At 38.6% G+C, this 27927-nt stretch overlaps 1 protein-coding gene and 1 non-coding gene across 2 annotated transcripts; one reads left to right on the top strand and one right to left on the bottom strand.

The window, feature by feature from the left end:
- Window positions 1–1999: 1999 nt before the first annotated feature.
- On the top strand, window positions 2000–2848 carry LOC127102469 (uncharacterized). Its single transcript, XM_051039837.1, has one exon. It carries the CDS (start codon window positions 2000–2002, stop codon window positions 2846–2848), a length of 849 nt encoding a protein of 282 aa, XP_050895794.1.
- Window positions 2849–20909: 18061 nt separating this feature from the next.
- On the bottom strand, window positions 20910–21016 carry LOC127108711 (small nucleolar RNA R71). The gene has a single exon (XR_007796232.1). It is a non-coding gene; the product is annotated as a small nucleolar RNA R71 (small nucleolar RNA).
- Window positions 21017–27927: the final 6911 nt, after the last annotated feature.

The following is a 27927-nucleotide window of genomic DNA, read 5'->3' as shown; positions in this document are numbered from 1 at the left end:
TCTCGTTACCTGAAAAATAGTTGTAAGGGTGAGTTCCTCAATCAATATAATAAGCATTATAAAACAACATGTAATGCCAAGTAATTAACACATCAATCACCCTAATTGCAATACACATTCAGTAATAGCTCATTGGCTTAAACATCATACTCAACATTAATATACAATATCAGTAAAATCTCAAATCATACTTAACAACAACACAACACACGTATAATATTGGAACACATCCATTCATATTATACGCCATACATATTTTTATGCAATGAGACTCTACACATGCGGTACCGACTATTCTTGAACATATAATTCAAGCTCACCGATCCCTCCAGATACGGCTACTAAGCTCACTAGTCCCACTCATTTGAGACCTAGTGACTCACTCACTAATTCCTCACCATGGGAATTAGCTACAGCCCCGAAGGCTAGACTATGCACACTAATCATCTAGTATGCAAACATCAACAACAACCCACAATGGTTCACTCACTAATTCCTCACTATGGGAATTAGCTACAGCCCCGAAGGCTATGCCATGCATGCTAATCATCTAGCAATGCAACATCAACAATAATTCAAGAATAAACATATGCTCACACTCTGAACCATACAACAGTCCATTCACACATACATGCATAATATATACATTCACAGCATCATGTACATCATTATACATCATCAATCATTCATCACATAAGCATGTCAGATTATGCCAAACAACAACCACAATATTAGTACATTTCAATATTGCATATACTGCTCAAAACAGCGGGAATTTATCCCTATTACACCATAGGCAACATATGCCAACCCTCAATTAGGTACACCACATTTAAAAACAATAATTTTTCACTCTGCAACAGTGTTAACCGGTTAACGCCCTGGGTTAACCGGTTAACGCAGGCAAAACTCACTTTCTGGCAAAACGCAACAGCGTTAACCGGTTAACGCCCTGGGTTAACCGGTTAACGCAGGCAAAACTCAATATTTTCACATTTCAATACAGTGTTAACCGGTTAACACCCTGGGTTAACCGGTTAACGCAGACCAAACAACAATTCCTGCGCTAACACACGGCAGACTGCAGAATTCCGCCGTTGGAGGACTTCCGGACCTCCGATTCTGATTCCGTAAACAGCTATACGATCGGGAAAACATTACTCACACAAATACCGATTTAATTTCAACTTTCAGCACAGTTCATCCAACAACATTTCAACATTTACAATTCCCAATTAGGGTCAAATTAACGGCTTATCACTACCCATGACATATTATCCCAAAATACCCATTAATCGACGATAAACCCCCCTTACCTTAACAATCCGGCGAATCTTTGAGCTTCAAGCCTTTCCGTTCTTCAACCTTTGCTCTTCAGCTCCTTTCTCCTCTTCTCTGCCCTTTTCCCTTTTCACGATTTTCTCTGTTTTCACGTGAAATGTTTTTACTCCCAATGGGACTTTTTCCTTAATTCCAACATATATATATTTTCCAAATAATAATTATTATTCCAAAATAATAATAATTCAAAAAAATAATAATAATAATAAAATTTCCAATTATTTAATTAAATTAATAATTAAATTATTAACTCAATTCAAATAATTATTTTATTATTATCGGGGTGTTACAGACCTCACCTAGACGAGTTCTTCTTAAGGATACTATTGTCCGACGAGTCTTCGTCAAGGCAGTGACGTCCTCATGACATATCCATGACTCTGGGAACCTACCAATTGTAGAGCCTACCCATGGGGTTCCATTAATCAGAGATACCTGTCATTTACCTGTTATTCTGATTCATCTGAGAACACCTTGAACCTGTGATCCTAAACATGTCACTACGTTCATACGCATATCATTGCATTTACATTCATCATCATACATTTCATATCATCTTTCACAAAAAATACCAAAGAAAACTCATCAATCCTTCGTCCATAACCCGCAGTTGAATTCGCGACACTCATATCAGACTTGAAGTAGCTCTTGAAAAACCATGGATCCATTGGAGCAAAATCACATTGCATTAAGAGGAGATGTTGACTCGATGAAAAACCAGATAGACCAACTTGTGGAGGCTATGATAGCTTTAGAAAAGAGGGAGGACAACATTCAGCAGACTGCAATCGTAGAGAATGTTATTCCAGCTCCAGTAAATGGTCCTACCCAATCTCAGCATGTGCGGACCCCAGTTGATAACTCTATTGTACAAGAACATCATGTTGTTCAAGATTCCTCACGCCATGATGTTGTTGAGTATCACAGTTTTGCATTCTCCATGCCAGATTCCCATGGAACAAGCCTAGCGGTTTATGCTGAACAACCACATGATGATGAGATTTCTAAAAGATGTTGCGTGCTAGAGAAAAGACTCAAGGCCATAGAAAGGCAAGATACGGTTGAACTTAATGCCTTAGGCATGTCTTTGGTACCTGACCTGGTTATACCCCCAAAATTCAAAGTACCGGAATTTGAGAAGTACAAAGGGGATGGCTGTCTAAAGCACCATTTGGTGATGTTTTGTCGAAAAATGGCATCTCATGCCCACGATGATAAGCTAATGATTCACTATTTTCAGGACAGTTTGACCGGGGCATCGTTGAGTTGGTACATGAAGTTAGAAAGAAGTCACATTCAATCATGGTTAGACCTAGATAACGACTTCTTGAAGCACTACAAATATAATTTGGACAAAGCTCCTGATCGCATGCAGCTGAGAGCCTTATCTAAAGAGAGCAATGAATCCTTCAGAGGGTATGCCCAAAGATGGAGAGAGTTAGCGGCTTGCATTGAGCCACCACTCTTAGACAAAGAATTGATGGAATTATTCAGGGACACCCTATAACGTCCATACTTCGAAAGGATGATTAGCAGCGCAGCATCAGACTTCGCTCACTTGGTGACAATTAACGCTTCGAGAGTGCCCTAAAAAGTGGAAGAATCCAGGTGCCTCGAGCAACCAAGCTAGCGAGACAGAATCCCTTAGCGATTCCCAAAAGGAAGAGGATGATGAAATAAATGCAGGCATGGCAAATGTTGGGTATTCTCACGATGCACCAGCCATACCTTATGTTTCTTCACCTTCTTAGCAATCACAATTTCCAACACCATGTTATCCTTATAGGCAACCGGCAAGGCCTAGAGCACCATTCAAGTAACCATGGATTGTTCCTCATACAAATCAAAGATCTCGTGGTCAAGGATATCAGAATCAGCATCTGAACCAGCATAGGCCTCAAAACAATCTGGAAAGAAGGAATGCTCCTCTCGATCCAATCCCTATGTCATACAGTCAACTTTTGCCATGTCTGATTCAAAGCTCGCTAGTGAAGCCCAAGCCTCTCAGGGCATTGTCAGAACCATACCCACCTGGATATGATCCTAGTGTGCAATGTGGATATCATGTCGGAACAATAGGGCATTCAACTGAAGACTGCAATGCTTTCAAGGCTAAAGTGCAACAATTGATCGACAAAAGGTACATATCCTTTTCAGAAGGAAGCCCGTTGGTGCACGTTAACCTCTCGTCAGAATGAGTTCAAAGATTTCATATAGTATCTCCTAATGCCAGTAATTCAGACAGGAAGACATTCTCAACACTGGCAATCGTTGGACTGATTTGTTTCTATTTTTGCATTTGTAGTTTCTTTGATTGTTAAAAGCTGCTTGTGTTTAAACATTGTTTGTTTTTAATGGTAATATTGATAAAGTAATGATGCATGTTTTGAATTAATTATCTCGTATTCGCTCATTTTTCTTCTCTTATATCAAAAATAAAAATACATCAGTGTTACTCCCATTCACTTTTCTTTACCATAACTTTTGTTTTAGCAAAGATTTGAGGGAGGATGACGAAAACAAGATACCCATAATTGCTGATTGTATGCTTTCGAATAAAATCCTACTGATGATGTACATGCATTGCTTCAAATCCCCAAACACTGGAGAGATAAGGATTTAATCCCTAGTCAACCACTTCGAGCCTAGAAGTAGGAGTTTCTTTCGGATCTAAAAAAACCTTACATTAAACCTGGGGTAGGGTAGTGTTCAGTTAATCTAACTACACATTCAGATTACAAGACGAAATATCCTGTCTGAGGATCAACCACATGATATTCTTCATGCACATCCTGAAGTGTCGAAGGAACCTTGCAAAATCCAAAAGTTATGTTGGTTGTTCTCCGAATGACCATTGACTTGGCAGTCACAAATTTTCAAAAAAAAAAAAGAATCAAAGAAAAGCCTGCTAAGTCGATACCCCAAAAGGAGACTTAGGCAAAAACCGGGGCAATCCCGATGGACTAAAGCTTCAAAAAGTGGTCCATGCAAAAGTTAGGGATCAAAACAAAAATCAAAGGAGGTCACGAAAATCCTCAACAAAATAAAAACAAGATTTAGTTACCACCATATCAAGAATCAAAGGGTCACCAATATCCATGAAGAGCGAAATAAAGTGTCTGTCATTTCAAAAGATCTTACACTGCTGAAATCTCGTAAGAGTAAGTGTGTGTCGAATTAATTGAACGTAGGATTGGAGATCATCATGAAGAAGGGGTGGGTTTAAATAAACTTTGAGCCTTATATCCTTTTGTTTCAATAACCATGAACCAAGCCACGTTACAACCCTTAAAAGACCTCATTGAAGTAGGGTTTATTCCGAAAGCATACTACATCAAGGTTGCGTAAACTGACTCCTAAAAATTTGCTAATCTTTTACTTTGGTACAATCTTCTTGTTGTATCCTTTGCATTGTTAAATCATCATTGCGTTTGGATTAAAATGGTTCACTCGTCACACATTATCACATCATTTAAATAAATTCTTTTCAAAACTTGCATGAGTATCGCATTAAAATTACCATTTCTGAACAAGCAATTTTAACTACAAGACAGTACTTGAAGTCAGGGAAATTCCAACAATAAGGAACAATTAGAGGAACTTGGACATTCGTTGGTGCTAACCTGAATCAAGACTACCTCACAACCCACGAATCAGGTGCATGCCACCCAAAACATCAAGTTGATCATAGGAAAATTACTCAAAGAATTGGTCAGTCTTAAACAGTCTCCAACATATGTTAACAAATGTGCAAATCATTTCAAGAATCAGTTGATCTAGAGCAAATCATCTCAGGACTCTATTAACTAGGGGCATATAACCTAGAGGTTCTGGTGGCCAGGGGCAGACCCCTTCAATATTCAGTTAGGGTGAGTTAAGTCGCTTCAACGCTCATACCGGGGCAAGCTACCTCAAGAGCACAGAAAATTCAACCACTCCAAGAGTCGGTTAACCAAGGATAAATCCTTTCATGGATCAAAATTCTGGGGCAATCCATCTTGAAATTATGGTACAATTGCTTTCAAAATCCTTTTGAGGTAAACATTTTGCATAGACCCATCACATTGGGGCAAGATGAGCCATACAGGAGCGAGTCCTCTCCATGACTTCAAGCTGTTCAAGGGAAAGCTTTTTCACACGTCATCAACTATAGAGTTCAAGATGAGTGTCGGGGAATCACGCTATCACCCCATAAAATAACCTTTTGACAGATAAAAGCCTTTCTGCAAAAAAAACCTTCTCTTCCAATACTCGCGCAGGGGCATTTTGGAAACCTTCCAATCATTACATAAATCATCATCATGCATTAGTCATGTTGCTTTGCTCTAGCATAAAGCCATGCATATCATATCATTTATCAGGCATAACCCATAACATGAACCTGACATCAAAAAGCCTTGAAACCCAAAATCTGACGCCAAAGTCCAATTCTAGTTTGGAAAATTATTTCAAAGCCCAGTTCCCGTCTGGCAATTTATTACAAAGTCCAGTTCTCGCTTGGAAATTTATTTCAAAGTCCAGTTCCCGTCTGGCAATTTATTTCAAAGCCCAGTTTCCGTCTGGCAACCTTTTTGAAAGCCCAGTTCCCGTCTGGCAATTTATTTCAAAACCCAGTTCCCGTCTGGAAATTCTTTTCAAAGCCCAGTTCCCGTCTAGCAATTTATTTCAAAGTCTAATTCTCGTATGGCAACTTATTCCAAAGTCCAGTTCCCGTCTGGCAAACTATATCAAAAATCAGCTCTTGTACGACAAATCATTTGCCAAATACCAGTTCTCGTCTGGTAAATTATCTCTTAATACCAGTTCTCATCTGGTAGGTCACCTATTTCGATACTAGTTCTCGTCTGGTAGTCAATTATTTTCACCAGTTCTCGTCTGGTAGCCTACTTTAAAAATCAGTTCCTGTCTGACAAACAAAAACAAATTCAGTCCCGTCTGACATTTCAATTATTTTCTCCAGTTCGCGTCTGGTAACATATCCTTCAAGTGTTGTCCTCATCTGGAAGTTCAATCTCCTTCACCAGTTCTCATCTGGCAGTTCCCATTTAAAGTCCAACCTCATTGGCAGTCAAGAATAAAACCCTACAAAAACATCCAATTACCCAGTTGCATTCCCACATGCATCACACGAATCATCCATACATGGTTTTCCTACCAAACAGAAAATTCAAAAAAAAAAACACAGTATTATCAATTATCAGCATACTCATGCATAACACTCCCACAAAATGGGAATTTCAACTAAACAAAAATCATTCGCATTCCTACATGCACAACCAAATACCCCCAGCAATTGCATACTGCATACGTCTCATGCATCCTCCCATGCATAGTATTTCCACCTAAAGTGGAACATCATACAAAAATCACACTAAAATATCAGGATCCAAGGTCAATCATGTATATCTTGGATATTCCTCGTTTCCAAATAAAGTTATTTCCCTGCATGTGCTCGTAGAATTATTTCTCAACAAATCATTGTTCAACTTTATGATTAAAAATGATATTTCCAGCATTTTTCTTTACAATCATTGCTCCCCAAGTAGAGGTTCCCCTAAAAAGTCTCTTATGAGCTTTTCCCCTGCAGAGCATTTCCAGTATGTCTCCCTCAAAAGGAGTCTTTTCTTAAAAATCCCCCCAACAGATGAATTTTTGAGATACTGCTTCATTTATCTGAAGAATCTCATTTCTCTGTTTGAGATACTGCTTCATCAATTTAAAGAATCTCATTTGTTTTCTAGAGATACTGCTCTAAGTATCCTCGGAGAGTCTTAGATTCAATTAAGGTATCATTCCCTTATTTGGAATATCTTAATTCTATCATATGAGATGCTGCTTCGACTCGATACAGAGAATCTCGTTTTTACTGTTTGAGATACTACTTCATCAATATCAAGAGTCTCATTTCAGATTTTTAGAGGTACTGCTCTAAGTATCCTCGAAGAGTCTTAGTTTCGGTTAAGGTATCATTCCCTTGTTGGAATATCTTAATTCTATCATATAAGATGCTGCTTCGACTCGATACAGAGAGTCTCATTTTTGCTGCTTGAGATACTGCTTCATCAATATGGAGAATCTCATTTCAGATTTCTAGAGATACTGCTCTAAGTATCCTCGGAGAGTCTTAAATTCAATTAAGGTATCATTCCCTTGTTCGGAATATCTCAATTCTATCATATAAGATGTTGCTTCGACTCGATACAGAGAATCTCATTTTTACTATTTGAGATACTACTTCATCAATATGAAGAGTCTCATTTCAGATTTTTTAGAGATACTTCTCTAAGTATCCTCGGAGAGTCTAAGATTCAATTAAGGTATCATTCCCTTGTTCGGAATATCTTAATTCTATCATATAAGATGCTTCTTCGACTCAATATAGAGAATCTCATTTTTACTATTTTAGATACTGCTTCATCAATATGAAGAGTCTCATTTCATATTTTTTAGATATACTGCTCTAAGTATCCTTGGAGAGTCTTAAATTCAATTAAGGTATCATTCCCTTGTTCGGAATATCTTAATTCTATCATATAAGATGCTGCTTCGACTCGATACAGAGAATCTCATTTTTACTGTTGAGATGCTGTTTCATCAATATGAAGAGTCTCATGCCAGACTTTTTAGAGATACTGCTCTAGCATCCTGGAAAAGTCTTGAGATTTAGCTAGGGATGTCACTCCATTACTAACATATCTCGACTATGACATCCAAGATACTGTTCTGACAATTCCCAGAGAGTCTTGACTATTTCATTTTACCTTTTGATAAAAAAAATTTTACTGTATTTCTCATTGCATTTTGTTTCTGCATTTCTTCCTTGCATTTCAAGGGACAAAATTTGGGTCTTTTCGTATTTAATTACCTTCCACTACGAATGTATGAAGATTGTTGTCATTCTTACCTTCTAGTTCAAGATAATGAAATAGGGGCAGCTGTCATACCCCAATTTTGTCCAGGCATATTTAAATTTTTGTAAAATCGATTTCATTCCATCATGAATAATAACTAAAATATCAGTCAGAATAAATTTATTGAAAATACAGACAACTCGGTTGAATCTTTCCTCAAGTACAGACAGAATCAGTAGATAAAGAGTTTCGAAATTAAAATCATAGACGCCAGTATTATTAATCTACGGTACATGTAGTTTAACTTGGCGTGCTCTTTGTATTTTTTCAGCGGCTGTTTCAGTTGCATTTTGACCCGCCTGAGCCTTTTAACCGATGAAAATTTATTTCAAAATTTCAAGAAACGCTGTATTTTTTCAATAAGTATATTTAGCACTGATCATTTTCATACATCCGATTTAATTTTTCGAGCAAATTTTTGCCCGACTTTTATTCATTTTTAGTCGTTTTAATTTTGTTGTTTCGTCAAAATAGTCAGATTAAATAAATAGAATTTTCCATGTTATTATTTTAATTTTATCATGATTATGTAAAAAGTTGTGAATTTTATTTGATTCAATTGATGTAAATTGTTTTAAATCGATTAAATCATCTAAAAAAGGGCATTATATGCATTTTGATTTATTTAAATAGTGTGTGTTTCTTGGTGTGTTTCTTTGATTCAATCCAAGCCATCGGTTCAAATTAATCAATGGTCTATGTTAAGCAATCCACACTTATCCTAGTTTATCCGATCAAAATTAGAATTTAATTAATATTATTATTAAAAAAAATCTGAAAATAAATAAAATTAAAAAAAAACTCTCTCTCTCTCTTCTTCCAATGGTAACAAAAATAATATTAAAAAAGAGAAAAGAAAAAGAAATAAATCTCTCAACGTCACTCACAGATCTAACTCAGTACTCTATATCTCTTCCCTCTAGCTCACAGTCTCTCTTCTCCCTCCTGGAAAAAACAACGTCAACACACTCTACCGGAAATCTCTTTTCCGAATCCACATCCCACCGTTCCATCACAAATCAACGATCACCACATACTTCCTCCATTACCTTCAACCATCAAACACCACAAACCACCAGCCGCGCGCCCTCCACCTTCGCCGCTACTCAAACAACATCTCCAATCGTCGCCGCGGTAACTGCTGTAGCGGGGTATTCGTTACCATTAGAGATATTGACTAAATCCAAGGTAAATCATACAAGTCGAGTCGCCACCGCACCTCTAATTATCCAAAGGAATGGTTAGAAAGCGAACAAAAACCTAAAATTTTTATCGAATCAAAAACTAGTAAACATGTCAGAGATCTCGGTAAGGGGGTTGGTTATGCAATAGGAAGGTATTAGGCACCCAAAGCATCCTAGGTACTCCTAGGGAGCCCTTTTCACATTTGTTGCAAAGGTTGTTGTTTTTTTTTGAAAATTTATTTGTGCAAACATGACTGATGGGATGAGAAAAGCATGTATGTTTATCTAATGTACTACTTACTAAAGGAAGGAATGTGCTCGCTACCTATGGGTTAAAGAGGAGTGTGCTCGCTAAGACATCGCGTCTTATGCCTACGTATCTCATCTGGGATGAAAATCAGAGCAAAACATAGTTCGACCAACTACGGGGGTAAGGGTTGTGTTTTGGGGTGAACGATGTTACTACACAATCTACCGGATGCTCGACCTTTGGAGACTTACTCGCCTGTAGTAGAAGGAGATAACGTGTTCTTAGGAGAAGAAAAATCAATGAGTTTGGGGTGTTTAGGGATGCTCATGCAAAAGGGCAGTCCTAGATGAAGGAACCGCGCTACCTTAAATGACATTCCACGAGAGGCTATACGAAACCTAAGAAATCGGTAACATGCGGGAAAAGTAAAGGGATCGAGAGATCTACCGTACGGATAAAGATCCGAAGTAACAGAAATTAAAGAGATAAGAAACCCAGAGATCTCTCAAGCTAGCACCATCAAAGAAAGTGAGTTAGTACAGGTAATCGGAATAAACCTCCAGGTGGTATCCCACAAATAAAGTGGAACACCAGGCAAGACATCTCTGTAAGAGTCATATGAGCCCTCACAAAACAAAACTCAACAAACAGGTTAGAGAAACAAGATAGGGTAATCAAGAGTTGCCCCCAAATCAAAATGTAACCACATGAATCATGCCATTAAAATTCACAAAAAGCTCACAAAAAGTGACCAAGGGTAGGAGGCCTAAACCTCTTGGCAAACACATGCATCAGAAGGGTATCAAATTCACCCATAATACCTCATACATTCAGAGCATTCAAATTTAAAGCATAAAGTAATGGGAATAAGGCAAACCTGACTGGAGAGATCGAATGAAATTGAATTGCCCGGTTGGGTTTGCAAAGCAATCTGAGGGTTTATATTAGAGGGAATTGGTTCTTTGCCGATGAGTTCCCTTCAGTCTCTGGAGGTTGCTCTGAACTCTGTTAGCTCTTCTCTCACTATCTTTTTCCCTGCTAGGGTAATAGGAATAGAATTTCCTTTTGTTTCACTGAAACTCTGAATTTATAACCTGATTTTTGTGGACCTGTGGGCTCAAATGAGAGAGGCCCAAGTCCAAAAATTTTCTGTTATATTTTATTTATTTCTTTATTTATTTTTTATTATTATTATTATTAATTTATTTTTCATTTTTTTGTTTTTTTTTGTTTTTTTTTTCGTTTTTCGTTCTTTTTTTTTTCGTTTTTCGTTCTTTTTTTTTTAACACGTGGGCTTCACCTAGCGGGCATTACAGTTTAAGAAATTCCTCTGAGCGTAGGTGATTCTGGTGGCTTTTCTTGGGACTCGCTAGGCGACCCATTCTGCTCGCCTAGCGAGCATGACAGCTCATGAACAAACTTTTGCTCCTTCAAGATTAACGTTTTGACTGACGAATAGACCCTATTTGAACCTGTTGGAAGTATCTCAAGCCATTCCCTTGTGTTGATTGATCATCTAAATAGAACCCACAAAGTGTCTTGGATGATACTCAAGCTTCAAACAAAAGATGTTAGTGACACATTTTTGGGCTTTTGGTTAGTAAACAAAAGTAAGAGAAACAATGATGTATAATTCAAGCATGCTTGGTGATCTCAAACCAATCACAAGGAGTCCCACCCAAAGGCAAAGGGAACCAAGATGCTAAAGATCCTTGAGGCAATGCAAATGCAATGTTATGATGCCATGAGGGATCTTAGGGTCAAAATTGGGGTCTTATAGATGCCCCTGTTTAAGGTCATTCTAGCCGGAGAAGTGAAGGTTAAAATCTTCGTCTCGACGGGGTAGAATGGGATTAAATAATAACAAAGAGATGAATTTTGGTCCCTAAGAGACCTCAAGATGCAAATGTAGGTATGAAAAATGGTAGCACTCTGTGGAGATATGTGTCCACAAAAGCAAAGAAATCAGAAGCCACTGATAATCCATATGAGCAATTCACTCCATGGGACCAAGACCCTGGGGACTCTCCTGGGGATAGAAAAGGGATAAAAAATGCGCGAGCAGGTCACGACTCAAAGCGTGGGGAACAGAATTCCAAAGGGAAAAGATCCAATGGAAAGACTCGAGCTGACTCGAAGATGCATGTATTGGGGAATATGCCAATACAGCAAAAAACTATCCACAGTGGATACTTCGGATAAAATCCGGATGAAAACAATCCACTAAGGGACTTCGCTGGGGATGTCCACAAGGACACTCCTGGGGAAGCAGCGGGACGGGGTATTACCGATTACTGGGGAATAAGCTCAAGGAGACATGTGATCTGAACGCTAGGTATGAGGGTGAGAGATACAACATGCTCAGGAAGAGATGAATATCCAAGACCGGTATAATGGTGAGAGATATCAAAACTTCAAAACGTCTGAGGAAAACCTAAAAGGTATACTTCAACTCAGGGATCCTGACTCCACAGGGGACAAAAAGTCATAATAGGGAGCAAAGAGGAAGGAACACCAGGGATACCGGTTACTGGGCATATAATAGGTGACCAACCAAGGTGTGAATTGGGGAATATTCCCAAAACACTCATCATCCAAAAGAGGGCTAAAAGCAAACTCAATTACAGGATGGATATTCGACTCCGTAAAGGGGATACGAATCTTACTCAACTGGGGAAGAACAAAAGGCTTCAGACCCGAGAGTGCATGAGATATACTATCTATTACCGTCAGAACATAGATAATATACTCGCATGGGCGATTACCCACAACCGATTACTTGGTTAATAAAGGATAAATCGACCGAAAAGGAAAGACATCGGGATACCGAAACTAGGTATATAATGATGACCAATTCAGGGGAGGAACAATCGTTACCAACAACAACAAGGTAGACGAGAGATAACCCGCTGGGGATAAATTGCGTAATCAGGGCAATTATCCAAGCAGATGAGGGGATATCATCATCGAGTACGGGATGAAGATAACTGTCACCAATTAAAGATGAGCAAAAATAGTTACTCTGCAAAAAGGGAAGAAATAGGGTTTACAACTACCGGTATGAGGGTAGAGAAACACAGACTCCGCCAGGGATAATAATTACTAATTATTGAATAATTATTCATTTACCACGGGGAAACAGGAAAAGAGTCTCAAGAGACCGATCTAGGATCAAACTAGATAGGCACACCAAATCAAGACTTGTCCCGGTGATGATATAACTCAATGGGGAAAACCATCCCAGTATATGTGTTGGGAAGGAATAAAAAAAATCAACATCCACGAGGATATAACCCGGTGGGGAATATGGAAGAAAGGATAGACGCTTTCTGCTTATGGAGTTGGCTCTATATGGAGAGATCAGACACACACATCTGCTTGGGGAAATATATCACCAAATAGGAGGAGACAGCAAACAACGATATATGGCAAAGAATGCAACATGAATATCTGAATGTTATAATTATGCATGAATATGCGTGGTTTATGTATGATGTATGCTGACAGACAGACATATTTAACACAACCAGGTCCAAGAATCAACCACCCGGTACTACATCTCAAGAGAGAAAGCCAAGTTCACCGGAGAGTATCCAATCTGTTGGGGATCAGAGATACCAGGAAGCAAAGAACTCTACAAGGGATGAATCATCAATCATTCCAGCTGGGGACGAGAGTTATCACAGACAAGGTCCACCATACCAACAACTCTACTGGGGAATCTATCCGAGGAGATAAAGGATTTATCGGGATCAACCATCAAATACCACTCTTGCCCAAAGAGATCCAAGCTGCTGAGGAAGAAAGATTTCTACTCTGCTGAAGGGAGGAGATACAATCATGCCAGGAATATGGACAAAAATCTTACCCTGTTGGGGGATCGTACCACCCTTGGGAGAGCACTAAGGATCTCCTAAGTATCCTTTCGTCATTGTGAATGTTCACTTTGTTTAAAAACAAATTATAAAAAATTTGATTGTTTAAAACAATGATATTTTCTTAATCAAAACATGCAAAACATTTGTTGAATAGAAACAGATAAGAGTGTCAATAATTGGATAAAAGGCTCAAATTTATTTGATAGAATGGTAGTCTGCGAATGGCAAGACTCCATAGATCTTTACAAATTTGAAATTGGTGATATATATTGGAAAAGGGCTACATTGAACATAATGACCATTTCTCCACCAATTCTGAATCAGATGTATTTGAAGCTTTGGCTGATAATGAGCAAGGATTTCTGACGGACGACAGTTGTAGAACAAAGTCTTGTCAGGATGCAGTTACTTGCCAAATCCCTAATTTTTGCCTAGATTGCCCCAGGATGAGGTACTCAATCTAGCGGGATACATATATCATTATTATATATTTTTTGTGTCTCTAACTTTTCCTGGATCGCCCTTTCGGGTTTTCAATCCACCGAGACGCTCATTTTTGCCTAAGCCGCCCTTTCGGGTTTTCAACTTAGCGAGCTATTCAGTTTTTATTTTTTTAGGCGAAGTATTTCTTGACTGCATCTGAATTCACAGGAAGAGTGAAATCCTCCCCATCCATAGTTGTAAGTATCAAAGCACCGCCTGAAAAGGCTCTCTTAACAACATACGGATCCTCATAGTTTGGAGTCCACTTGCCCCTGGAATCGGGCGCGAAAGACAAGACTTTCTTGAGCACAAGGTCACCTTCTCGGAACACACGAGGCTTGACCTTCTTATCAAAAGCTTTCTTCATTCTCTGTTGATATAACTGACCATGGCACATGGCAGTCAATCTCTTTTCTTCTATCAAGTTCAGCTGGTCATAACGACTCTGAACCCATTCAGCATCAGTCAACTTGGCCTCCATCAAGACTCTCATTGATGGGATCTCCACCTCTACTGGGAGTACCGCCTCCATGCCATAAACAAGAGAGAAAGGGGTTGCCCCTGTTGAAGTGCGGACAGATGTACGATAGCCATGCAAAGCGAATGGAAACATCTCATGCCAATCTTTATACGTAACAACCATCTTCTGGATAATTTTCTTGACATTCTTGTTAGCAGCTTCAACAACCCCATTCATCTTGGGTCTGTACGCAGAAGAATTATGATGTGCAATCTTGAATTCACTACACAGCTCTTTCAACATCTTGTTATTCAAGTTAGATCCATTATTAGTAATGATCTTATCTGGAACACCATATCGTCATATGAGTTGATTCTTGATAAACTTCACGACCACCTGCCTGGTCACATTTGCATACGACGCCGCTTCAACCCACTTGGTGAAGTAATCAATTGCTACGAGAATAAATCTGTGTCCATTGGACGCTTTCGGCTCTATCATGCCAATCATGTCAATTCCCCACATGGAGAAAGGCCATGGTGATGAGATCACATTCAAAAGTGTCGGGGGAATATGAATCTTATCAGCATAAATCTGACACTTGTGGCATTTCTTCACAAATTTGCAGCAGTCAGACTCCATTGTCAGCCAATAGTAGCCTGCTCTCAACATCTTTCTAGCCATGGCATGTCCATTGGAATGAGTACCAAATGAACCCTCATGGACCTCAGTCATCAACAGGTCTGCTTCGTGTCTATCCACGCATCTGAGCAGAACCATGTCAAAATTTCTTTTGTAAAGCACATCACCATTGAGGTAGAAACTGCCAGATAATCTCCTCAAAGTTTTCCTATCTTTTACAGATGCCCCATGCGGGTAAATCTGGCTCTGAAGGAAACACTTGATATCATAATACCACGGCTTATTATCTTTTACTTCTTCTACTGCAAATACATGATCTGGTCTATCCAAGCGCATCACGGCGATATTGGGGACTTCATTCCACAATTTAACCATAATCATTGAAGCAAGCGTAGCAAGAGCATCTGCCATCCGATTCTCATCTCGAGAAATATGATGGAAGTCAACCTCAGTAAAGAACGTTGAAATCCTCCTCGCATAGTCTCTATATGGAATGAGGCCAGGCTGATTCGTTTCCCACTCACCCTTAATCTGATTAACAACGAGGGCCGAATCACCATATACATCAAGATGCTTGATTCTAAGGTCAATGCATTCCTCCAATCCCATAATACAGGCCTCATACTCAGCCATATTATTCGTGCACTTGAAAGTTAGCCTTGTTGTAAAAGGAATATGTGTGCCCTGAGGAGTAATAATCACGGCCCCAATACCATTTCCATACTGATTTACAGCGCCATCAAACACCATACTCCATCTGGAACCCGACTCTGGCCCTTCATCAAGTGTAGGCTCATCGCAATCTTTCACTTTCAAATACAGAATTTCCTCATCCGGGAAGTCATACTGAACTGACTGATAATCTTCAATAGGCTGATGTGCCAAATGGTCAGCCAAGATACTACCTTTAATAGCCTTCTAAGCTCGATACTCAATATCATACTCAGATAACAACATCTGCCAACGGGAAATTCTCCCTGTTAAAGCAGGCTTCTCGAAGATGTACTTGATTGGATCCATTCTGGATATCAACTAAGTCGTATGATTTATCATATACTGGCGTAAGCGCTTAGCAGCCCAAGCCAAAGCACAGCATGTCTTTTCAAGCATTGAGTATCGAGACTCACAATCAGTGAACTTCTTACTCAGGTAGTAAATAGCATACTCCTTCTTCCCTGATTCGTCTTGCTGACCAAGGACACAACCCATCGAGTCTTCAAGAACAGTCAGATACATGATCAAAGGTCTTCCCTCTACAGGCGGAGATAGAATCGGAGGTTCAGACAGATACTCTTTAATATTGTCGAAAGCTTTCTGGCAATCCTCGATCCAATCATGGGACTGATCTTTCTGGAGGAGCTTGAATATAGGCGCACATGTGGCAGTCATGTGGGATATGAATCTGAAGATATAATTCAAGCGGCCAAGAAAACCTCAGACTTGCTTCTCAGTTTTGGGCGCAGGCATCTCTTGTATTGCTTTGACCTTTGCAGGATCAACCTCAATACCTCTTTCACTAACAATGAAGCCCAATAACTTGCCAGAACGGACTCCAAATGTACACTTGTTGGGATTCAGACGAAGCTTATATTTCAAACGCTGGAAAAGCTTCAACAAATGCTCTACATGTTCAACTTTCGTTCTTGACTTAGCAATCATATCGTCAACATATACCTCAATCTCCTTGTGCATCATATCATGAAACAAGGTGGTCATAGCTCGTTGATACGTGGGTCCGGCATTCTTCAAACCGAAGGGCATCACTCGATAACAGAATGTTCCCCAAGGTGTGATGAATGTTATCTTCTCCATATCCTCGGGTGCCATTTTAATCTGATTATATCCGGAAAATCCATCCATAAACGAGAAGACTTTGAATTTAGCTGTATTGTCTACCAACATATCAATATGTGGTAGAGGGAAATCATCTTTCGGACTAGCTTTATTCAAGTCTTAGTCCACACACATCCAGACTTTTCCATCTTTCTTAGGCACGGGCACAATATTGGCCACCCATTGAGGATATATAGAAGTCACCAGAAACCTCGCATCGATTTGCTTCTGAACTTCCTCTTTGATCTTCACTGCCATATCAGGATGAGTTCTTCTGAGCTTCTGCTTCACAGGCACGCACTCAGGCTTTAAAGGTAGGAAATGTTACACAATTTCAGTATCTAGACCAGGCATGTCTTCATATGACCATGCAAAGACGTCAACATATTCTCGTAGCAATTCAATCAACCCCTTCTTAACAGATTCTTCCAGAAGTGCCCAAATCTTTACCTCTCGCACACAATCTTCAGACCCCAAGTTGACTGTTTCCAGATTCTCAAGATGCGGCTGAATGATCTTCTCTTCATGCTCAAGTAGCCGGGTGATCTCATCAGGAATCTCTTCAACATCATCTTCCTCTGCCTCAAATACAGGGAATTCAAAATTGGGAGATGGTGTTGGGTCATTATGTTCAATGGATTTAGAAATCAACTTGCATAATGATTTTTGGATATGAAAAGCTTTAGAATTCAAACAAGGCAAATCATTATGCATATGAAAAAGATCGATTTTATTCTATTTTTTTAGGGTTTTATGTGATCACCAATTTCATGCAAAAAGCAAAAAGGGAAAATAATTGGAAAAACAAATATTTAACATGAATTTTTTGAATGAAAATATCATTGTACTTATGCGCCATCAATATCATCACTCCTTCTTTTGGCATGGGAGAAGGGTTTTTAAACAAAGTGATTATTACGTTGGCTTATGGATAATTGTAGGAATATCCACAGCGACCCAATTGTTGCAGACCCCTCCAGGGATGATGAAATTGCCAGAATCCTTTGTATCTTCTTCTAAAACGGCAGGAGCCTCCTCATCTAGACCAGTGTGGATGAAACCTCCACTCTTGAATAACCCTTGCTTGTTGAAAGTACCAGAAGAAAAACCTATGCCAGCCCGGGACTCGTTGTCTTCTAACTCAATCATTTTTCCTAAACCAGTGGTTGCACCACGCTCAATGGCCAACTTTGCATCTTTGTAGGAAGCAAATGAAGGAGTTCTCTTCTCAATAGGCTCAGCTATAGATAAATCTTGAAAAGGAGTTCCAATTTCAACCTCAGCATCTATATATGAGAAGGAAGACAAATGGCTAACCAGGAGAGCCCTTTCTCCCCCTACCACTACCAGTTTCTTGTTTTTCACGAATTTCAATTTCTGGTGTAGGGTGGACGTCACGGCGCCTGCCTCGTGAATCCATGGTCTACCTAGGAGACAACTATAAGATGGTGAATATCCATAACCTGGAAGGTAATCTGGAAATCACTTGGTCCGATCTTGATTGGGAGATCTGATAACATGAAACTATATCACATTTTTAGACTTGATTTAATTAAATTATATCGTTATTTGATTCAATTTATTTTATATTATTCGATATTACTCGGTATTTTCTTATTATTTATTTCAGATATCATTATTTAAAGCACGTGTGAAAAAGAAAGAAAAGGGGTGCAAAAAGAAGATTTTCTAGGAAAAGCAGCAAGCTGAAGCACCAAAGCCCATCCCACGTTTGGAACAAAGGAAATGGCTGTCACGACCTCCACACTCACCTGCTGAGCATCACGCCCCAAAACCTTGTGTTACGACCGTAACACATAGTGTGACGGACGTCACACATTTCATCCTATATTTTAGGCTTGACGTGCGTAACAGAGTGGACAGTTTCCCCTAAATTTCCTCCTGCACTCGTTGACGCTTTGGAACCCTACGGAAGATACTTTGAAGGAAACGGTTATTTTGAAGGGTGAATATAAATAGACCTGACAAAAGCAAAATGGCTCTCGCTCTCTTCTCCGTGCAATATTTTTTTCCAGCCTTATAATTTTCCAGCACTCTAAGTCTTCAAACAATTTTTATTTTCTTTTCTTTTCTAGTTTAATTTCCGAAGCATTCAATTTATTTTTCTCACGATAGTTGCTACAGCGGAAACTATTGTGTAATTTTTACTGGATCTAACCTTACGTCAGATCATAGTATTTTATTTCCTTGTTTTTACTTTCCTATCTGATTGAGAATTGTGAAGAACAAATCCAACCGGCTTGTGGTGGAGTGTTCGAGCATCGAAGTTAGAGATAAAATCCAGATTTCTAGTATCTTTCCAGGTTCATTAATTAATTGATTTATTGTTTTGATTTACATATGTTTTGTTCCGCTGTTTATATATATTGTTTGTTTGATATGGCCGTATTTAAGCATGATTATTGTTTATGCATGTTTAGCATGTCTGGCTAATTAATTTAGATATCGGTATGTAAAGTAAGCGGAATAAAGGAATCAAAATGGAGTTGGTTTAAATTTATTTCAAAATATAGTCACTCTTTTTCTGGTCTCAATTTACAAAGTTAATACCAAGGTTTTTGTACGAGAGTAAAAGACATACAGAAGTTAAAATCAATAGAACGACGGTTTGAGTTTTTAACTGGACAGTGTAAATTGAACATTAACTTTAAATCAGGGCGAAAGCAATTTTTAAGGTTAATTAAATTCTAATCATTTTCAAAAATTATTTTTAAAAGTTAAATGTGAGGACGAGAGTTAAGCATTTAAGTTTAATCATATAGTCTAAGTTAACAGAGCGAGAGTTTGAGACGAGGGCGTTTAAACGGGTAGTATTTTCTCAAAAAGAGTTTTTATAGATTCTATTATTTTCAAAAGTGACTTTAGATTTGACGAAATAGTGAGTGTGTACGTTAAAATATAAAGTCATAGTCTAATTCAACAGAGCGAGAGTTTGAGGAAAAGACTTTTAATTAATAGTGTCTACTGAAAAGACTTATTTTAAAATTAAGAAAAAGACCAACGAAGATTTGATTCCCTAATTACGACGAACTACATACTGATATCCATATTATTTGATATTTTATCTAGACCCAAACTTAGTTTTATTTTTCCCCCTAATCATTAAAGTATCATCCGCCTTAGCTTTACGCAGTAACCCTAGAAAAACGGTAGATCGATTCATTAAGTCCCTGTGGGATCGATATCTTTTAAAACTACGCGATTAGACTGTGCACTTGCACTTAGTACCCCAATAGACTCATAAAGTCGCGATCAAGTTTTTGGCGCCGTTGCCGGGGACTTTTATTTAGTCGATATCGTAACTCTTCTGTTACGCTGTAGAGACTAAGGAAATTTTTATTTTTTTCCTTTTCGTTGATTTGTATGCCACACACTCGCTCACAAGGCGAGTCGTACTACTTACGAATCAACGAAGTTGAACGATATCTCTGATTATTACGACGAATTCGGGAGTATCGTGTTAGAAACAATCTTCGTCCAATCGAAATTCCTGATCTCAAAAATCTCCTTCCTTCGACGATACCAGCGATGGCCGAACCAGCTCGTGCTCTTCGAGATTACGTTGCTCCATCGCAGGATGAGCCGCATTCGAGTATTGCTCCACCCGCAATCGAAGCGAACAACTTCGAACTTAAACCTTCGCTGTTGCAGGCAGTGCAACAAAATCAATTTTCTGGAAATCCTACCGAGGATCCAAACCTTCATTTATCCGTATTTGTCCAATACGCTGACACTGTTAAAGCTAATGGTGTCACTTCAGAGGCAATTCGACTTCGTCTTTTTCCTTTCTCGTTAAGAGATAAAGCTAGAAGATGGCTTCAGTCTCTTCCTTCCAACTCAGTCACCACATGGAATGAGTTGAAGAAAGTCTTTCTTGCCCGATATTTTCCTCCAAGCAAAATAGCTATGTTGAGAGCCCAGATAAATGGATTTAAGCAAAAAGATAACGAGTCTCTTTTCGAAGCATGGGAAAGATACAAGGACATGATGAGACTTTGTCCACACCATGGTTTAGAGGACTGGTTAGTAATTCACACCTTCTACAATGGTCTCTTGTACAACACAAGGTTAACAATAGACGCCGCCGCCGGTGGTGCGCTTATGGACAAACCTTACACCGACGCTTATCAACTTATCGAGAGCATGGCCCAAAATCATTATCAGTGGGGAAGCGACCGAACAATGGTAGAAAAACCTCAAACAAAAGGGGGCATGTACGAGATAAGTAGCCTTGATCATGTTAATGCAAAAGTGGATGCTCTTGCCCAAAAAATTGAAAGTTTAAATGTATCACCTCCAGCCACCGTGGTTGCCGTAACTCAAAATTGTGAAGTCTGTGGAATTCAAGGTCACACTCCTACAGATTGTCAACTCCTAACAGGAATTCAAACAGAGCAGGTGAACTATGCTCAAGGAAATCCTTACTCGAATACTTATAACTCAAACTGGAAGAACCATCCTAATTTTTCATATAAAAGTAACAACGCTTTATACGCACCAAGTCAAGCTCCAGCTATACCTCTTGGATATCAAAAGCCGACCCCATCTACACCTAACAATAACGTTCCTAGGAAATCCAACTTGGAAATCATGATGGAGAACTTCATAGCTTCTCAACAGCAAACCAATAAAGAGTTCTTAAACCAGAATGTACACATTAGCGAACAGATTAAAGAACTAGCAAGTAAAGTAGATGCCCTGGCTACCCATAACAAAATGCTGGAAACACAAATCTCACAAGTACATTTCCTAGACAGCCCCAACCTAATCCGAAAGGCCACGCTCATGCAATTATATTACGAAGTGGTACAGAGGTAGAAGGACCATCTGACCCAAGGATTGAGAACTAAAACTCTAAAAAGTCAACTGAGGAAGAAGGTAAACCTAAGGAAAAGGAAGAGTGTAATAAGGAAACCGTAGAGAAAAAAGAACCTTATGTACCTCTACCGCCTTACAAACCACCTATCCCTTATCCTCAAAGGCTAATTAAAACCAAAGATGCGGGCCAATTTAAAAAATTTGTTGACTTACTGAAACAATTAAACGTCACAATTCCTTTTACAGAAGCTATTACATAGATGCCCTCATATGCTAAGTTCTTAAAAGAAATTTTATCTAATAAAAGGAAACTTGAAGATAACGAAACTGTTACACTCACTGCTGAGTGTAGCGCAATAATCCAAAATATGCCTCCTAAACTTAAAGATCCTGGTAGTTTTTCTATACCCTGTCATATAGGAAAATTTGTCATAGATAAAGCTTTATGTGATTTAGGAGCCGGTATCAGTGTTATGCCCTTGTCCATATGCAAGAAACTTGAAATGGGAGAATTAAGACCAACTAAAATGTCTGTGCAATTAGCAGATCGTTCCGTTAGATATCCCGTAGGAATTCTTGAAAATGTTCCCGTGCGCATAGGTCAATTCTACATCCCCACAGATTTTATAATTATGGACATAAGAGAAGATGAAGTTACCCCCATTATATTGGGAAGATCCTTCTTAGCAACCGCCGGTGCTATCATAGACGTAAAACGAGGACGACTCACTTTCGAAGTAGGAGAAGAGAAAATTGAGTTTATTCTTTCCAAATTTTTGAAAGCACCGGCAATAGAAGACACATGTTACTTCATGGATATCATTGATGAATGCATAAAAGAAACATAATTCGAAAATGACGATTTATCCGACTATCGTGTAAAAGATAAACTGAACCAATGTTTAGCAATAACATCAAACCCTACGCAATGCCTTAAGAAACCAACCCTCGACCTGAAAACACTTCCCAAAAATCTGAGATATGAATTCCTAGACCTAGAACTTGAACGACCAGTAATAGTCAATGCAGACCTAGGAAAACTTGAAACCGAAAAACTCCTACATATCTTAAGAAAATATCCAACCGCATTAGGATACAACATCACCGATCTTAAAGGGATAAGTCCTTCTATTTGTATGCACCGCATCATGCTAGAAGAAGACTGTAAGACTTCTAGGGAACATCAGAGGAGACTAAACCCGATCATGAGTGAGGTAGTGAAGAAGGAAGTAACGAAGTTATTAGAGGAAGGTATCATATATCCTATATCCAATAGCAAATGGGTTAGTCCTGTACACGTAGTACCAAAGAAAGGAGGTATAACAGTGATCGAAAATGAAAAAGGAGAAACTATAACCAAACAAATTGAATCGGGATGGAGAATGTGCATTGACTACAGAAAGCTAAACAAAGCGACCCGAAAAGATCATTTTCCTTTACCATTCATAGACCAGATGTTAGAACGACTAGCCAAGCATTCTCATTTCTGCTATCTGGACGGTTACTCAGGTTTCTTTCAAATACCGATCCATCCTGATGACCAAGAAAAAACAATGTTCACATGTCCTTTTGGTACCTTCGCTTATCGACGAATGCCGTTTGGCTTGTGCAATGCTCCTGCAACTTTCCAAAGGTGCATGATGGCGATATTCGCCGATTTTCTCGAAAACATCATGGAAGTTTTTATGGATGACTTTTCCGTATGCGGGCAAAGTTTCGAAGAATGTCTTGAAAACCTAGAAAGAGTTCTGGAACGATGTGTAAAGGTAAACCTAGTACTTAATTGGGAAAAATGTCACTTTATGGTACAAGAAGGAATTGTTTTAGCACACATCATATCAAATAGAGGAATTGAAGTAGACAAAGCCAAAATAGAAGTAATCGAAAACCTTCAACCTCCGAAAACTGTGAGGCAAATACGAAGCTTCTTAGGACATGCCGGCTTTTACCGACGATTCATTAAAGATTTCTCTAAAATAACTAATCCTTTAACCGAATTATTAATGAAATACGCTGAATTCATCTTCGACAATAAATGTTTAGAAGCATTTCAAACACTTAAACAAGCATTGATCTCCGCGCCCATAATGCAGACCCCGGATTGGAATGAACCTTTCGAAATAATGTGCGATGCAAGTGACTACGCCGTAGGCGCTGTTTTAGGACAACGAAAGGATAAAAAACTTCACGTCATATATTATGCGAGTAGAACTCTAGATGAAGCACAAATGAATTACGCCACGACCAAGAAAGAACTTTTAGCAGTAGTATTTGCACTAGATAAATTTTGTTCCTACTTGGTCGGAGCTAAAATAATCGTTTACACTGATCATGCTGCCATTAAGTACCTCTTAACAAAAAAGGACGCTAAACCTAGACTCCTAAGATGGATCTTGTTGCTACAAGAATTTGATTTGGAAATCAAAGATAAAAAAGGAACTGAAAACGTAGTAGCAGATCATCTCTCTAGACTTGAAAACCTGGAACCGGAAAGAACACCGATCAACGATGATTTCTCGTACGATAAACTTATAGCTAATTTGGAAGAAAATAGAGATGACGAACAGGTAGAGACCACCTTGGCTATATGCGTTACACCATGGTACGCTGACTTTGTCAATTATTTAGCCGCCGGAGTGGTTCCACTTGATTTATCCTACCAACAAAAGAAACGATTCTTCCATGACATAAAACATTATTACTGGGACGACCCTTTACTTTTCAAAAGAGGCCCCGATGGTATTTTCCGTCGCTGTATACCTGAAGAAGAGGTAGAAAGTATAATCCAACATTGTCATTCCGCTCCTTATGGTGGACATGCAAGTACATCCAAAACCTGCTCTAAAATTCTACAAGCCGGTCTTTATTGGCCAAACATATGGAAGGATGTACATACCGCTGTCAAGAAATGCGATAGGTGTCTGTAGCACCTCAAATTTGCACCTCCCATTTATACATTTCATTTCATTTTTAGGTCATTAGCATTGTATAGCATGATACATCTCATCAGGCAAGACTGGTCAGAAGATTCAACTGTGCAAGGCAACAAGAGCATTTTCCATGCGATCAAAGCCCTAGGGTGGTTCCATTGAGCTTAAATTACCCAAGGATCATTTTGAAGCAATTTGGCCAAGTGTTGAAGGCTCAGAATTCATCAGTGCATGTGCAAATCATCTGAGGCCCATAGAAGTCAACAAAAGTCAACTGCCAAGTCAACTATGGATTTGGAGGAGGGAAGTGGTTAGAGATGTTTCATTCATGTTCAAACAAGTCTCATTTGACATTTCAAACACTCACATTGAAGAATTTGAAGTCAGGTCAAGACTTTCCCAAAATAGCAAGTGACCTATAATGTGAAGTTTCCAAAAATGGAAAGGTTTTGGACCAACTTCAACTCAAGATTACATCATCAAGAAGGCTTCAAAATGAAATTGTATCCAACATGAAAGTTGAAGATCTTTCTCTCCCATTTCCAAAAAGTCCAAGATCATGAATTTCTAATGTGTGGTTGAGGAGATATGATCCAATCATGGCAAAGTGTGTTTGAAAATTCAAATGGACATAACTTTTGAATCAAAGCTCCAAAATGAGTGGTTCTTTTTGCATTTTGTTCATCATGACATGCACTTTCCAAACATCTCATTACATGGCTTGAATTCCACTTGCATAATCATGTGCTCACTCATGAAGTTTTTGGAAGAAAAATTTCTAAAATCATTTTGGATGTTTGTATGCATGAAAAATCAACTCAAAAGTGTGCATGGGCCTTGTTTAAGAGGATTTGGACCAGAATTAAGCACTGTTCACGTGGCTTTTCATGCATGGAGGTGGAAATACCATTTTGCACATACACCTTATAACTTGTTAATCTTGATTAATTTTGGTTAAAACAGATTTTCAGCATCATTAGCAAGTGGTATATAAGGATAATCTCAACTGTTTTCAGCATTAACACTCATTTTCAGATCTAGATTCAAGAATCATCAAATTTTTTCTCTCAAAATATTTTTCAAATTCTTCACACAAGAACATTTTCTATTGATTGATTCATGCTCATGAGGTGTTTTTGAGGAGATTTGGACGTGGAATCAAAGCAAATCGTGCCATATTGAACCAGATTCTAAGCTTGAAGCATCCATGGAGTTTGCGAATTGAGCTGGATTCGTGCATACTTGAGCTTCAAATTCATCATCAATCACTTCAATAAGCATCGTGGAGGAGATTTGAGGCTTGGCTGAGCTTGGTAGCACACGATTCCAGGTTCTGTTCTTCAAAGAGGTCAGGATTCGACCTCTCTAATTCTCAAATTCGTTGTTATATTTGCATAGATCGTTCATTGGTGATGATGCTGGTACAAATTTTGAGTGAATTGGTGCACTATGCATGAAGTTATGCATGATTCAAGTTTGGATGTAATTTTTTCTTTGCTTCGATTTGAGTGATATATGATGATTCATGTTTAAGTGTTGTTTGATCTTGAATGTACATGGAATGACGAATCGATTGGTATAGGTTTTGTTAATTTCTGGACACTTTTTGGATTTTTTGGAAATTCAGATGAAGATCATCTTCATCTTCATCTTCAACCTATGAAGTTCATAGCATTTCCAGGTTTAGCTACGAATTGTTCATGTCTATCTACGGATTTGCTACGAAATTTTGAATTAGCTACGAAATCTGGAAATAGCGCCAGGTTTAGGGTTCAAGGCCAAAACGAGGTCGTTTTAGGTTGCGCGCGCATTAGTTCAAATGTGGCAATGGTTCGATACCCAGCGAGCGAGATTTTCAAACTGCCTTGCCATTTTTCATGTTTCCCTCCTATTTTCAAATGCTATTTCCATTTTGACTTCAAATTTTTTCCTCAACTTCAAAAAATCATATAAAATAGAAAAATGCACCAATTTCATTCCAATTTTTCGCATCTTGATCCTTATTCTGTCTAGTTTTTTATCATGATGATTTCCAAAATTGTGCTTGGCTGGATTTTATTTGGTGCTAGGTTATATGATCATGTGTCCAATTGTGACCTTGCTTTGCTTATCCCTTTGTGAAATGCTTGTTTCTTATCCAATGAACTTGAGATTTTGCATGCCAATTCTAGACACATTGCTGGACATGTTGGCTTTGGTTTGATATTTTTCCCATGATTCAATTCTGTTTTATGATTGTGCTAACTTGGTGTGACAATTTGTGTCACACATTTGATTGCTTGAATTGTACAATGTGATTGCCATGCCAAATGATGTCCAATGTTTCTGATTTTTTGTATGTTGATCATGTTAGATGTCTTGATTGTGCATGAATATTTCCAGATTTTTTTGAATCATTTCTGTTTTGATTTGAATTTTTCATTCATGATGATCACATATGAGCTTTGAAATTGACTTTGACTTCACTTGATCATGAAATGCATTTGGTTAATGATTTTGATGTGAGCCTTTTTAGGATATGTCCATATGTGCTTGAAGTTGCTTCATGTCAAGTTTGAAGTTCTGTTTTGACTTTTTGATCCTCTTTTGACCCTAGGCTTTGACCTAGTGGTTTGGACTTATCATTTGAGTTGTGATTTTAGGTTCAGATGCACATTGCCATGATTGGAGTGGCTCATTCATTTGAGCTTGATTATTGGTTGTTGTTGGCTAACCTTTGTGTGTTTTGTAGGCTTTGAGGATAATTCATTTGTGTTTGCCTAATGCCTTGCACCATTGTTGACTGATTGGATTTGTCTGTCTGTTTGATATTAACTGTTGATTGTTTGTCTGTACAGTTGAACTAATTAGTTTAAATGTTTCCACAGGTACCTAAGTTGCTTTGAGTTCATTTGAACTTGATTGGCATTGCTTGTGGTTTGCATACCACTGAGGTATAATCTCTTGACTTCATGTAGTCTGGAAGACCTACTGTTATTGGTAGGCACCTGTCTGAAGCCCTCCTTAAGAGGCAATGCTTGTGAATGTTTAATTTTGTGCCAAGCAGGTAAAGACCTCTTTAGAGGCAATCGGCAGATAAAAGGGATGTGCAATCCATCCCCTGCTATTCTGTTGTGTCATTCACTTTGCTCACACACCATGTGTTGATGCATTGTGAATAAGAACCCAAGATCATG

Source organism: Lathyrus oleraceus, chromosome 7, assembly GCF_024323335.1.
Source record: "Lathyrus oleraceus cultivar Zhongwan6 chromosome 7, CAAS_Psat_ZW6_1.0, whole genome shotgun sequence".
In the NCBI taxonomy this organism is placed as follows: domain Eukaryota; kingdom Viridiplantae; phylum Streptophyta; class Magnoliopsida; order Fabales; family Fabaceae; genus Lathyrus; species Lathyrus oleraceus.
Note: the sequence above shows the minus strand (reverse complement) of the source record. Positions and strands in the feature narration are given on the sequence as shown.